This window comes from Gorilla gorilla, chromosome 18 (genome assembly GCF_029281585.2).
Source record: "Gorilla gorilla gorilla isolate KB3781 chromosome 18, NHGRI_mGorGor1-v2.1_pri, whole genome shotgun sequence".
In the NCBI taxonomy this organism is placed as follows: domain Eukaryota; kingdom Metazoa; phylum Chordata; class Mammalia; order Primates; family Hominidae; genus Gorilla; species Gorilla gorilla.
In genome coordinates, this window is record NC_073242.2 from 27,778,066 (window position 1) to 27,793,097 (window position 15,032).

General features: G+C 47.5%; 1 protein-coding gene across 2 annotated transcripts in view; it reads right to left on the reverse strand.

Moving 5' to 3' along the window:
• GSG1L (GSG1 like) overlaps positions 1-15,032 on the reverse strand; it is a 278,648-nt gene that overhangs the window by 33,811 nt on the left and 229,805 nt on the right. Inside the window, exon 5 of one of the 2 annotated variants that reach the window (XM_031002569.3) lies at positions 9,115-9,282. The exons of the other annotated variant lie outside the window; for it this stretch is intronic. Within the exon in view, the coding sequence (XP_030858429.1) occupies positions 9,115-9,282 (168 nt within the window). The remainder of the gene's footprint in view (positions 1-9,114; positions 9,283-15,032) is intronic. 2 annotated transcript variants of the gene reach the window in all.

Here is a 15,032-nt window from a genome sequence, read left to right on the forward strand (position 1 = left end):
TGTCAGGCAGCACTCCAGCAGAGAGAAGAGTGGGTCAGAGCTGCACAGGCCGGAACATGGCTGGGCTGGGGAGCTGTGGATGATCAGGAGATGCTGCGTGCAGGGCAAGGGGCCCGGGGTACACAGTGGGACTCTGAAGTTATGATGAGGAATTGGGTCTTTGTCCAGAGAGCCATGGGAAACCACTCCAGTGTTTTAGGCAGAAAGATGGGGGTCCTGTTACCCTGATGACGTTAGCATATTGAGGAGGCATTGCAGCTTCTGGGGTGAGAGTAGATTAGAGGGGACAAAAATGGGTGTGCAAAGATCATGAAGAAAGTTGCTGGATTCACCCAGGTAAGTCCTGTTGCAGCCACAGACTAGGATGACGGAAGTGGAGGCAGAGAAAAAGGAAGGAGACATAAAGAGAAGGCCTTGGGCTTGTGGTGAGCGGGAGGGTCACGGGTGGTGAAGAAGCAGTGGCATCTGTCAGGACTGCAGGTTTCCAGCTTGCACAAGCAGAGCCACTTATGGAGGGAGAGATGGAAATAAGACTGCGTTTGGGGGCGTGAATATCATGAATGAGTCTTGGACATATTGATCTGAGGTGCCTTTGAGAATCCAAGTAGAAACACCAAGGAAGCAACTGCATATGGCATCGGGTGGGGCGGAGCGGATTCTTCTAATATGGGGGCCCTCGGCCACGTGGCCATGGAGGATGAGGAGCTGCACATCATAGAAGGGAAGACAGCCCTGTAGGAAACCAGAGACGGCGGCGGCACACAGGACCAGGAGAAGTGGCTGTGGGAGCCGAAGAGAGAGCAATTCGGGAGGCAGGTGGGTGCCGTGCCAGGCTGCCGAGAGCTGCTTCGTGGAGTGAGGGGGTGGGAGCCAGATTGGAGGGGGCTGGACGGTGAGTGGGAGGTGGAGATGTGGAGACAGGCCCTTCACAAAGCTCCCCCACAGCAAACAGGAGAGAGAGAACAGGAGCCATTGGGGCATGCGGTTGACGTGCCCATCCCTGCTCAGCCAATCCGGTGAATGTGTAAGGAGCCAGGTTGAGGTCACCCCTTCCCTGCGCACAAACCACTTTTGTCCATGCTGGTTTCTTGCAGATCTGAGATCTGATGGCTTTGTGTTGGGCTGGGAGTGCAGCGAGCACTGGCATCAAGGAAGGGGGCTTTGGATGGTTCCCACTCCATCTCCTCTCTCTTAGAAGATACATGCATCCCAGTGATAGATAGATAGCTGCTACTACCAGCCTCCAACCCCAGACACCGTGGGAAGAGAAGAGAGATCAGAGACCCAGGCACAACTCCCACTGAGGCGCTCACTCTCAAATCACACCAAGTTGCTTAGATTTTCCTAAATGCGCTTCGTATGTCGGCCCCTCCTGGCCTTTGCTTGTTCTGTTCCCCGTGCCTGAAATAGCCTTCCTCACCCACTGCCGATCTGTCTGGTGAATGCTGCATGAGTATTGAAAAACTCAGCTCAGGGGTCTCTTCTGTGAAGCCTCTTCTATCCTATACCTCCCACTGGGACTGGCCCCTCCTGCCTGAAGCCACTTCCGGGAGACTCGATTGTGCCACCCAGTGCACTTTGCTGTGGTGTGAGCAGGGGGCTGTGAACTCAAGTGTTTCAGCCTGTTGTTGCCATGCGGGAACATGGGCCCGGTGTGGCCAGATCTCTGCTTTGTCATGAAAAGCCAAAAACCTTGATTTTTCATTTCTTGTATTTTTTTTTTAGATTCAGGGGTACACGTGCAGATTCATTACATGGGTGCATTGCATGATGCTGAGGTTGGGCTTCAGTTGGTCCCATCACCCAAACCCTGAACATAGTACCCGATAGGTGGTTTTTCAGCCCTTGCCTTCTTCCCTCCCCGCTCTTGCGGTCCCCAATGTCCGTTGTTCCCATCTTTATGTCCATGTGTACCCAGTGATTAGCTCCCACTTATAAGTGAGAACATGCCATATTTCTTTTTCTGTTTCTGCAAAACCTTGATATTTTAACATGAAATCTCCTGATTTTTAAAACTCAGCCCAAATTTAAGAATTTTGGGCCGGGCGTGGTGGCTCACACCTGTAATCCCAGCACTTTGGGAGGCCGAGGAGGGCGGATCCCGAGGTCAGGAGATCACAACCATCCTGGCTAACATGGTGAAACCCCGTCTCTACTAAAAAAATACAAAAAAATTTAGCTGGGCGTGGTGGCGGGCACCTGTAGTCCCAGTTACTCGGGAGGCTGAGGCAGGAGAACGGCATGAACCCAGGAGGCGGAGCTTGCAGTGAGCGGAGATCACGCCACTGCACTCCAGCCTGGGTGACTGAGCGAGAGTGTCTCAAAAAAGTAAATAAATAAATAAATAAATAAATAAATAAAAAAGAATTTTGAAACCACCATGCAAGCTAAACAAAACATATCTGCAGGCCAGATTCTCCAAGGACTACCATTTGCCGCTTGCTACAGGCCCCCTTTTCAGGCAGGGAGTGTATCTTATTTGCCCTGCACAGAGGGAGGTCTCTAACAGAGGGGTGGGGTGAGGGGGACGGGGGCAGGGAGAGGGGAACCCCAGCTTTGTTTCCAGAAACATAATTGTATCATTTCATAAAGTCCTCACAACAAAGCCTCAAGGTAGGCATTAGCTCATTTTCCAGCCAGGAAAATTGAAGCTCGGAGAGGTGAAGCGAGTTACCTGGGGACTCACAGCTAGTAAACTGCAAAGTTAATTCCAACCCTGGTCTATTTCTTCAGGCGTTCCACAAGGGCTGAATGCATGAAGTCAGCCAGGCGCTCAAACAGTGTCTGCAACAGGAGGCACTGCATAGCTTTCTACTATACTTAACAATAGAATTAATATTGTTTTTTTGGTTTGGTTTGGTTTTTCAAGACAGGTTCTTGTTCTGTAGCCCAGGTGGGAGAGCAGTGGCGCCATCATAGCTCGCTGAAGCCTTGATCCCCCGGACTCAAGTGATCCTCCCACCTCAGCCTCCCCGAGTAACTGGGACCACAGGCACACGCCACCACACCCAGCTAATCTTTTAATTTTTTTTGTAGAGACAGGGTCTTGCTATGTTGCCCAGGCTAGTCTCGAGCTCCTGGACTTAAGTGATCTGCCTGCATCAGCCTCCCAAGTGCCAGAACTACAGGCGTGAGCCACCGAGCCTGGCCTAATATTGTTAATAATTAATACCGTAATTGATTGAGACTCTGTGATTCTAGGTGCTGGGACAGAGTGGAAACCAGGAAAAGCAGGCTCCCTGCTCTCGTGGAGTGTGCACCGAAATGGGCCAGACATAAACACGAAAATAAATAAACAAGTAATTTCAGAGAGTCCTAAGTGGTACAGAGAGAGGTGCAGGGGTCCCAGGAAGGAAGATCTGCCCTCCCAAAAAGCTCCGGGGGCTTCCGTCCCCCACACAGTGCCACGTTCCCAAGTGAGGCGGGTCATTTGTTTGGCACAGCTGAATTCCCTCTGGGACCCAATCCAACAGGTCTCGTTTTCTTCCACACATTGTTAAACCAGGTCTGAGCATTAAGTATTCAAGAAAGCCCCAATCTGCAAATATTTACCTTTCATTCAGCAGCATCTGACCCTCCCCCTGGGAGGCCCGATTAAGACGAAGGAGGGGACGACAGGCAGGGTGACGCTGGGAGGGTTTAATTCCAGATGTTTCTCAGGGGTGGGGCAGGAATTGGGGGGTGCAGGCCCTCCAATCCAGCAAACCCAACACATGTGCATACTGGTCCTTCCACATGACCATGTGCACATGCATACTCACACGCACACAGACGCGCACACACACACATAATATGCCTTTCTTCGACAGCGCTGAACACCATTTCAAATCTGCCCAACTGCTCCTCAGCCATGCAGTCGGCTCTTGCAGAGGGTAATCCAACAGGACGTGGGTGGTGGGGGTAGGGGTGGGAAAGGGACAGTTTAATTTCTTCCTGTCCATCAGCCCCCGCAGGGCACCACCTTGTCGCTGGTCTCCAGGAGGACAGCAGGAAAGACTTGGATGAAATGGGCTCCAGAAAGCCCTCTCCCACAGATAGGAAACGTGGGGGCATGAGGGAGCCCATGAGCTCTGTCCCACAGAGTGCATCATCCCAGAAACCCACTCACGGTCTGTCTCTCACCTCACCTGCCCCTCCTACGGTGAACTCCTCAGCCATGGGACTCCCTTTACTCCCATTGTGTGCCCAGGTCCTAGCTCAATACCCAGCAGAGATAATTGATCAAGCCTGAGAGGCCACACAGCACAGGGAAGGACTACGTGGCCTGGGCTTAAATCCCAGCTCTGGCACTTACCAGCTGTGTGACCTGGGGCAAGTCGCCCTCCCTCTCTGTGCCTCGATTTACCATCTGTAAAATGGAGGTGACAATAACACTTACACCTAGAGAGGCATCGCAGAAATTAACTGAGTCACATCTGAGGTATTTAGAGGAGGGCCTTATACAGGGCCACAGATAATAACGTGATTATCAGCCATGCTTCGAAACACCCTCGCCATCTCCATCCTAAGCTGGTCATGACCAAGCTCATGCTTCACTCTGGGGTCTGGTGAGGGCATTAGGAGCAGAAGGGACAGGAGCTCACACACAAAAAGCCCTCCATGTGCCAGGCACTTGGCGCGGCATGTCACATGGGTTTTCAAATTTGAGCCTCCCTGAGACACCAAGAGCTCTGGATTCTCCCATCCTGGGTCACAGGAAACAGGCTCAGAGGGGCTCAGCGCCTCACCCCAAATTACATAGCAGCAAAGAGATAGATTTGGAAAACTCACTCCAAATCCCTGCTCTTTCCACAGCACCCTCTGTCCCCCGTGGAGGAGAAGGAAACCTGGGCAGGTGGGGCCATGGATCGCCCTCCCTTGAGTCCCTGGCTGCGGCTCCAAGGATGCTGGCCACTGTAAGATGTCAGCCCTGCATCTGAGCCATCCTGCAAACCTATGCAGACATCTATGTGCTCTGAGCTCTTTGTAGGGAAAGCACAAAAAAAAAAAAAAAAAAAAAAAAGGAAAAGAAATAGAACAGCCTGGCTAAGCTGAAATGCTCTCCTCAGAGGGGAAGGGAAATAAAATTTGATGAACCTCTGCATAATGTTCAAGTTATGAATGTGTAAAGTGATATTCTGCACATATGCTGGGAAGTGCCATATGCACATCTTGGGGCTGAGCTGTTAGGAGCCATTGGAACTGGGGCACCAGCAAACAGCAGCTTCTTGTTGATGGGGTACGGAGAGGTCTTGTCTTCTGCCTCAGCAAAATGAGGTGTGTTTTACCCACAGATGCCCAAGGAGGTGAATCTCCGTAGCAGGGGTGGCAACTGACCGCAGTGCTAATGGGGCAGCTTTGGACATCTGGCTGCTTATGTGTCTATTGCAAACACTTGCTGAGTGCCCACTCCGGGCCCTGTGCCATGCTGGGCATTGCCACCATCCACAGCCTGGGATGAGATGAGCCGCATGCCAGGTTAGCCAGATCTTCCTGGCCACAGCTGCCTGGCCCGGGACTGAACACCTGACCTACACTGAGCAATCACATCCTCTCTCCTGGTGCTTTGGCATGGAAGTGCTGGGGCACTGAATCAGCGAGATGATGGTGAAGATGGAAATAAAAGAGCATGAGGGAGCCAGGACTGAGGCCTCCAAAGACAAGAGTCTAGTCAATCACCAGAAAACCCTGAATGAGCTCCTAGTAGGTGCCTGGCCCAATTCTAGGCTCCTGGTCCACAGTGGGAAACAAGACGGCATAGGTCTTCTATCCCAGAGCTCACAGTCTGCAAACTGGCAAACAAATAAAGAAAATCCTGGCAGGTTGTATCAGGTGCTATGAAAAAATAGAAATGGTGCCAGGCATCGTGGCTTATGCCTGTAATCCCAGCACTTTGGGAGGCTGAGGTCAGAGGATTGCTTGCGGCTAGGAGTTTGAAGCCATCTGGGGCAACCAATAGCAAGGCCCCCATCTTTACTAAAAATTAAAAAATTAGCCAGTCATGGTGGCACATGTTACTTGGGAGGCCAAGGAGGGAGGACCACTTAAGCCCAGGAGGTCGAGGCTGCAGTGAGCTGTGCTTGTGTCACTGTACTCAGTCTGGGTGACTGATATGGTTTAGCTGTGTCCACCCAAATCTCATCTTGAATTGGAGTTCCCATAATCCTCATCTGTCATGGGAGGGATCCAGTGGGAGGTAATTGAATCATGGGGACAGTTACCCCTATAATGTTCTCATGATAGTGAGTTCTCATGAGATCTAACGGCTTTATAAGGGGCTTTTCCCCACTTTGCTCGGCACTTCTCCTTGCTGCCGCCATGTGAAGAAGGACGTGTTTGCTTCCCCTTCTGCCATACTTGTAAGTTTCCTGAGGCCTCCCCAGCCCTTCTGAACTGTGAGTCAATTAAACCTCTTTCTTTGACAAATTACCCAGTCTCAGTTGTGTCTTTATTAGCAGCATGAGAATGGACTAATACAGCAACAGAGTGAGACCCTGTCTCCAAAACATAAAAAATAGCAATGGGTTAGAGTATCTAGGATAAGGTTGTGGGGAGTGTGTGTTTAGACCCAGTGATTAGGAGAGGCCTCACGGAAGCACCTCGTGGCACAGTAAGTAGAAAGGTCCCAAGGTGGGGACGCACTTGGAGTGCCTGAGGGATGGAAAGGAGGCTGATGTGGCTGGGGAAAGACACAGTGGCAGACTGAGAGAGGGGCCTGTTACAGTCAGGGTACCTGTGTGGGCCTCCCCACCCCATGCGCTGCCATGCTTCTCTTCTGACTGAAGCCCTCCCAAGTGCCCCACAGACAGTCCAGCTCCTCATTGCTGCCCCACCCTGCAGCCTCCTGTCCCCTTCCTCCTCCTCGTCCTCTGCTGAGCCCTGAGGATGTGCAGTGATGCCTTCCTGCCACTGAAAGGTGTTAATGCCCATCTCCTTCAGCTCCCCCAGAAGTAGGCCCTGTGATAAGGATTTGGGTAAAGGTAGTTTTCTTGAGGGGAGGCGGTCCCAGGAACTATGGGTAAGGAAGAAGGGAAGTGCAACAGGGAAGGGACAGAGCCAGCAGAGGATGTGATAAAGGCTGATCCCTGCTAAGGGCACCTGGAGACCACTCCCACGGCAGAGCGTGCCCCAGGCCGTTTTGCACCCAAGGGTGGGAAGGTGGGTCTTAATCCACCAATACCCACCAACTCCTGACAGTATCAGTCTCCTGGGCATTCCAGTAAGCCCCACGTGTTGGGCAAAGCAGATTCTGGGGTCAGAGAGGGTCCTCAAGGCTGAGAGTCACATGGACTTGTGAGAAGCCCCCAGCCTGTTCATGAACTGTGAGTACTGAGCAGATCTGTCCAGGGCATAACAGCACCTGCATGGGCTCAAGCAGCTGCCTGAGTTAAATCCTGGGGCTGCCTCTTGAATCTGGGTGGCCTGATCCTGAGGCACTGCCAGCTCTGATTTTCTTCATTCTAGGAAAGAGCCACGCAGACCTGGGGCCCAACTCCCCCTCCATCACTGTGCAACCTTACATAAGTGTCTTAACTTCTCTGAGCCTCAGTTTTCCTCATCTGTAAAATGGGGCTAATAGTCCTAACGGCATAGTGAAGTCTTAAGGAGGAAATGAAATTCCTGGGCACAGGGCCTGGCACATAACTTGTGCTCCATAAATGGCAGTTATGATGGTTGACTCTGACCTAGGGCTGCTGTTCTATATACCCTCTCTCAAGAGGAGAGACTGGGAGCATAGGGACCCCAGGCCAGATTGGCCATTCGTGGGTACCTCTAGGTACTGCTACTGATTGGGATAGGCCTGGGAGGCAGACAGAGCTCAGAGAGAGTAACAGCCTGTGATTCTGCAAGCCCTGCCACAAACATAGGCACAGCAGCTCTAAGGATGTGGGCTGAGTTAAAGAGGGCAGCAGCCCCTGACAGCCCAGAAGAGACTGGAGCAGCTAGCAGGGTGTAGGTTGGCACTAGGTTGGAGAGTGGTAGTGGTAGCTGGCCCATAGGAGCAGTTCTGGGTGGAGCCAGGAGAGCAGTACAGAGTGAGGTGGATACAGCAGCAACAATGAACTCATCCCCTGGAGGAAATGCTCAGAAATTTCTGGTTTCAGGCTGCTGATGCTCTCTCTGAGTGGCTTCATCAGAAGAAGGTGTCTGGGAGGAGTTCTGCCTAAGGATATCTCCAGCTTCTGAACTCCTGAAATTCATCCAGCCAGCCTTCTGCCTGTCTGTCCTTCCACTCATACCTACTCATCTATACCTCTGCCTACTTACTTATCAATCCATTCATCCAACCATTCATCCATCTACCCATCCACCCACTCACCATTCCATCCATCCATCCATCCATCCATCCATCCATCCCTCCACCTACTCATCCACCACTCATCCATCCATCCATCCATCCATCCATCCATCTACCTACCCATCCACCAACACACCTATCCATCCATCCATCCACCTACCCGTCTGTCCACTTGTCCATCCATCCACCTACCTATCCACCCTATCCACCCAATCATCCATCCATCCATCCATCCATCACCTATCCATCCACTCACTCACCTATTCATCCATCCATTCATCCAGCCATCCATCTACCTACCCATCCACCCGCTCACCTGTCCAGCCATCTATCTATCCATCTACCCACCCACTGTTTATTGTCACCTCCTCTAATCCCAGCTGGACCCTGAAGACTTGGGTGATTACATGTAGTTCCCGACATTGAGAAGCCATCCTCCTCCTGCAGCCATCACCAATCCCACAGCTGGGTCCTCTTTTCACTCAATGCCATGACAGAGCCCAAGAAGGAAACCTTGGTTCAGCTTCTTTATCTCTTTATCATGGTTCCAAGAAGCATAGGACCTAATGGTAAATGCTCAAACTTGGTTCCCTTCTGGGTTTCTAGTGCTTTGATCACATAAGCCCAAGGCAACCTCATGACCCATAAAACATTAAAATATCCCAGAAATTCTGACATAGTGGCGTCCAAACTCTGCCTTCTTCCACCTCCCCCCTCCATAACCCCTCTGTCATACCATTCATTCCAGTTTTTGACTGGGGCCTGGTGACCACTGAGGCCAGGCCGTGGGCTTTAGAGTCCCCGTGGTGGCCAGAGGTAACCCCCTGTGCACTGACCTCTCCCGGAAGTACTTGATGGCCTCAGGGTCTATGAAGGTCGGCTCTTCCCGGTAGCCCTGCTCAAAGACCTTGCGCTTGTGCCGGAACTCAATGACCGTCTTGGTGTAGGAGTTGAGCGTGGTGACAGAGGCTGCCATGCAGCAGGTAAAGGAGCCCCACGCCAGGCTGCCAAGAGATCAGGAGAGAGATGCCATTGTGAGGGTGGGCAAGGGACAGGAAAAATCCCACACCCACCAAACATTCATTCATCCCTGCATGGCTGCCTTTTCCTCTGGTACCTAAGCAGGTACTGCCATAGAGAAGGATAAGACTTGGTCCCTGCCCCACTCACAGTCTGGGAGACAGAGAATTATCTGCACATTGTGATGCAGATGTAACAGAGTTCATTATGGGGAGGCAAGAAGAGAGTGAATCATTCTGTCCAAGGGGGCTGGCATCAAGGAAAGTTACCCAAAATACAGCGACACTTATGTTCAGTCTGGTAAGGAGAGTGAGAGTTGGCCGGGGGAAGGGGCATTCCAGGAGAAGGAATAGTGCATACAAAGGCATGGAGGCATCAAACAGCAGGGAATGTTCTACAGACTGTGGGAGGTTTGGGGAGCAGAAGTGAGGATGCATGAGAAGATTAGCTGGAGTTGGTGATGGAGAAGGAGATGGGGGCAGACACCCTAAAAGCTCATTTTTTATGAAAGTTAAGTTACCTTTGTTCATGTATGACCCTGGGAAAGATGCCAACCCTTTCTGTTTCACATTCCTCATGACTATTTTTTTTAAAGACAGGGATTCGCTCTGTTGCCCAGGCTGAAGTGCAATGGTGCGATCATAGCTTACTGCAGCCTCAACTTCCTGGGCTCAAGTGATTCTCCTGCCTCAGCCTCCCAAAGTACTGGGATTATAGGTATGTGCCACTGCTCCCAGCACCTCCTCACGTTCATTGTAATGGACAACAGCACTACCTCATAGGGTTGTTACAAGGATTAAAGGAGATGATCCACTGAAACCATCTTAGAATAGTGTCTGGCACATAGTAGGCACTCAAGAAAGTCTTGCTGTCATAATTATCATTAATATTAACATCCTCACTACCCACTTCCATATGACTTGGTTTGTAAACTCTCCCCCTGAGAGATGAGGTTATAATGAATGACCTGCTTGGCTCTCTCCTCCACAACTTTCTGTACAGCTGGGACTCTTGGCAGCCCTCACTTGATGTACATGCTGAGCCCAGCCCAAACCTGGAGAATTTGTCCTATCCACACTTGGAAAGGTAGGAAGGGTGGGATAGAGTGAGGAGACTCAGCTGATCCAGTTCCAGCTCTAGAAATGGCCTGCCTGTCTCCTCTGATCAAGACTATGCATTCAACGTTTAGTACCAGGAGTGGGGTACCTGCCTGGCCTCAGTCACCTCTGGCCTGGTTCCTGGATCCCTGTTCTTCAGTCTCTGCCTTGGTAACTGGTTTCCTCCAAATCAGGGACTCAGTTTTGCTGTTCCAACCCTGCATTGCCTGGGAGCTCCAGGCCTCCCCTGCTGCCAGCCCACTCAGCTGGTTTCTAAACATCATCACCACCCCTGCATTCCCCATGGTCAATGAAGCCCACTGCCTGCACCCACTGCTTTTCCCCTTGACAGCCCCTGAGCACCCCAGAAGGAAAGCAAGGAAAAAATCTGAGGACTCAGCCTTTCTCAAAGGGATCCTCAAAAGGACCATCTATTTCCCTTAACACCAAACCCATTGATAGAGTTCCCATTTCTTTCATGATAAGGAGCTGATGTAGATCTTCCAGAAGCCCTGAGTGTCTGTAATAGACAGTTTTAGGATATCAGCCCGGCCCCTCTAAGAGCTTCCCTGTCCACCAAAGTGTCCAGCATGTGACTCACCACCCCCCACCATTCATAGATGACTGGACAAGGGCTGACCATCTGGCCAAAGCTGGTCCAATCAGATACTCCCTCCTGAGCAACAAAACTGAAGATTCTACTTCAACCTGGGATGTCTCTTTAATACTAGCATGATGGAAACTCAGAACCCGAGGATAGAGAATGAACAAGTAGGCTTTTTCTGGATTCCATGTGTAAGGAGTATGTTGGTTTTGCCTGCTCAGTAGCCATTCTTCCTTTTGGTAACCACACTCCAATTCTGTTAAGGGATCACTCCTTCCTTCTTCTCAGGCCATTTGTTTTGTGTGGGGCTGGCCCCAACCCCAACATCCATGTGAGCACATGACCTCGGCTTGGCTAATGAAAATGCTGCTTTTCTCTGGCAACAGTAATTGGTTGGGGGGTGGGCACGTGACCCAGGTCAGGTTCATGAGACTCAACTCCTGGACTTGACTGAAGCTACTGGGAAACAAAGCTCATCTTTCTTCTGTGGTGCTAAGCTGGTGAGATTTGAGCCAGGAGTTGCTGGGGACCCTCTTGCCACCACCCAGCCTGAGAATGAAATTGACCCAAAAGAAAGCAGAGCCATGAAAAGGGGCTGGATCCCTGAGCTGAAGCCATTATCCCTGAACTTTTCAATCATGGAAGTCTCAGTTTCTTTTTTTTTTTTTTTTTTTTTTTCTACCCTGAAGCCAGTTTGAATTGAGTTTTGGTCATTGGAAACCAAAGTTATTATATGTTTACTTGCTATAAATTCTCCTTTTTTGCATGAGTTAGTTTTGATGTGAATTTCTAGTCTTTATAGCCAAGGATCTTAAGGGTGACCAAGTCTGACACAACCCTGATGGCCCAGTCAGGGGACAGAGCAGGGGATTCTCAAACTAAAGGCCTGAGCAAAGAAAAACACCTTGCAGGAGTGGTGGAGTCCAGTAACTGAGTGTGTGGAGGGAGCTTCCCTGGGGAGAGAGGGGGTTTGCTAGAGCCCAGGGGCCCCAGAAACAGATGCTATGGGGTGGAGCAGAGCCAGACAGGCAATGGCTGGACAGGCACAAAGTCAGACTGTGCTAGAAGAAAAGCCTACATCCCCACCTTTCCATGTACTTTACATGCAAGATCTTTTTTCAAATAACATGTCACCCTGAGCTTGATTCCTCAGGCTCTCCACATCCCAGCCCTATGGTCTCTTTTCCACTCCTCAAAAAACTCAAAGCTCATTTCCAACCCTACCTCCCCCATTGCCTTCCCTCCCTGTGGAATCCCTGGACTCGCTACTGTCCAAGCTTTACCCAGGCTTTTTGCCCAGCTGGTCCCTTCTCACCTGTGAATGTCACCCCTTCCTCAGTGGGCATTTTCTGTCTACCATCTCTAAGAAGCCCCCTCTCCATTATTCTGTATCACATGCCCCTGTTTAGTTTCATCTCAGCCCTCATCACACCCTGTGATTCTTTTTATCTTTTTTCCTTTCATTTATTTACTCTTGTTTTTCAATTAAATTTTTCCTTTTGAGATAATTACAGATTCACAAACAGCTGTACGAAATGATATAGAGAGAGAACCCATGTGCCCTTTAGCCAGTTTCCCCCAATGGTAAACCCTTGCAAAACTAGTGTAATACAATATTACAATATTACAATATCACAAGCAGGATATTGACATTGATACAGTCAAACTATAGACCAAGGATCTCTTCTGTGCCATTTATAGCTACAGCCACTTCCCTCCTGACCTCCCACAAATCCTGAAAGCCACTTGTTCTTCATTTCAATAATTTTACCTCTTCAAGTATTTTACATAAATAAAATCATACAGGAGTATGTATGGGATTGGCTTTTTTTCACCCAACATAATTATCTGGAGCATCATCCAAGTTGTTATGTGCAACAGTAGTTTGTTCCTTTATACTGCTAAATACAGTATTCCTGCCAGCAATGTATGAGTTTCTCCACATCCTCACCAGAATTTGGTGGTGTCACTATTTTTTATTTTAGCTATTCTGATAAACATGTAATAATATCTCATTGTGGCTTTAATTTGCACTTCCGTAACAGCTAATGAGGTTGAACAACTTTTCATTTGTTTATTTGCTGTCTGTGTATCCTCTTTGGCAAAATGTCTATTGGTGTTTTTTGCCCACTTTCTAATTGGATTGTTTTGTTGTTGTTTACTATTGGGGTTTTAGAGGTCTTTGTATATCCTAGAGATTAGGTCTTTGTATATCCTAGAGATTAGTTCTTTGTCAGAAATGTGGTTTACAAATATATTCTCTCAGTCTATAACTTTCTCATCAATCTCTTAATAGGGTCTCTTGTGGAACAAATGTATTTAGTTTTGATGAATTATAATTAATCCATTTTTCCTTTTATGTGTTTGATATCAAATATAAGAACTTTTTGCCTAGCCCTAGATTCCAAAGATTTTCTCTTACTTTTCTAAAAGTTTTACAGTTTTACATTTTATACTTAAATCTGTGATCCATTTTAAATTAATTTTTGCAAGTGGTGTGCAGTTTAAAGTAACGCTGATTGTTTATTTTTGCCAAGGAATGTCCAATAGCTCCAGCACCATTTGTTGAAAAGGCCATTCCCTGCCTGCCCCACCCCTGCCACTACCACACCCCCACACACAGTGAACTGATTTGTACCTTTGTCAAAAATTAGTTGGGCGTTATCTGTATTGGTCTATTTCTGAGTTCTCTATTTTTTTTTTCATTGATCTATGTGCCTATCCTTCTACTAATATCACACAGTCTGGAGTATTGTAGCTATACAATAAGTTTTCAAATTGAGTACTCTAATTCATCCTGCCTTATTCTTCTTTTTCAAAATTGTTTTAGAAATTCTAATTCCTTTGCCTTTCCATATAAATTTTAGAATACTTTTCTCTATATCTATAAGAAATTTGATGGCTTCTCTATATACTGAGTGTTCTGATCCATGAACATAGTATATCTATCCATTTATTTAGATCTTCCTTGATTTATTTCATTGGTATTTTTCTGTGGTTTACAGTTTTCAGCATACAAGTCCTGTAAGTGTTTTGTTAGATTTATGTCTATTTCAATTTTTTAGTATAAATGATATATATTTTTAATTTTGTTGTCCGAATGTTCATTGCTAGTTTATAAAAATACAATTGATTTTGTATTTTTATCTTCTATCCTAAGACAACACTAAACTTATTTATTAGGTCTAGGCAATTTTTTTGGTAGATTCCTTGAATTTGTCTACACAGATAATCATAACATCCACAAATAGTTATATTTTATTTCTATTACAATCTGTATACTTTTTATCTTCTTTTCATGTCTTATGTATTGCATGTCTTTTACGTCTTATTTTTAGTTAGAACTTCCAGCACTATGTTGAATAATAATGGTGTTCTCAATCTTAGAAAGAAAACGGTCTTTCAACATTAAGTATAATGTTAGCTGTAGATGTTTTATAGATGGTCTTTATCAAGTTGAGGAAGTTCCCCTTTATTCTGAATTTTCTGAGAGTTTTTTAAAAAGTATGAATCAATGTTGAATTGTGTCAAATGCTTTTTCTGTATCAATTAATACGGTCATGTGATTTTTTTCTTCTTTAGCTTGTTAATATGGTGAATGACACTGACTGATTTTTCAAATATTGAAGCAGCCATAATCCCTAGAATAAGCCCCACTTATCATGTTGTATAATTATTTTTATATATTGCTGACTTCTATGTGCTATTGTTTTGCTAAGGATTTTTCATCTATATTCATGGTGTCTGTTAGTCTGCGGTTCTTTGCACTATCTTTGGTTTTAATAACAGGGTAATGTTAGCTTCATAAAGTGAATTGCAAAGTTTTCTCTCCTCTTCTATTTTCTGAAAAAAAAAAAGTGCTAATTCTTATTTAAATATTTGGTGGAATGTTCCAGTAAAACCATCTGGACCTGGAGATTTCTGTTTTGAAAGTTTTTATTTATAAACTAAATTTCCTTAGTAGTTATAGGGATATTCAAATTACTTATTTCGCATTTGGTAAATTGTGGCAGTTTGTGCTGCTAGAAAAACT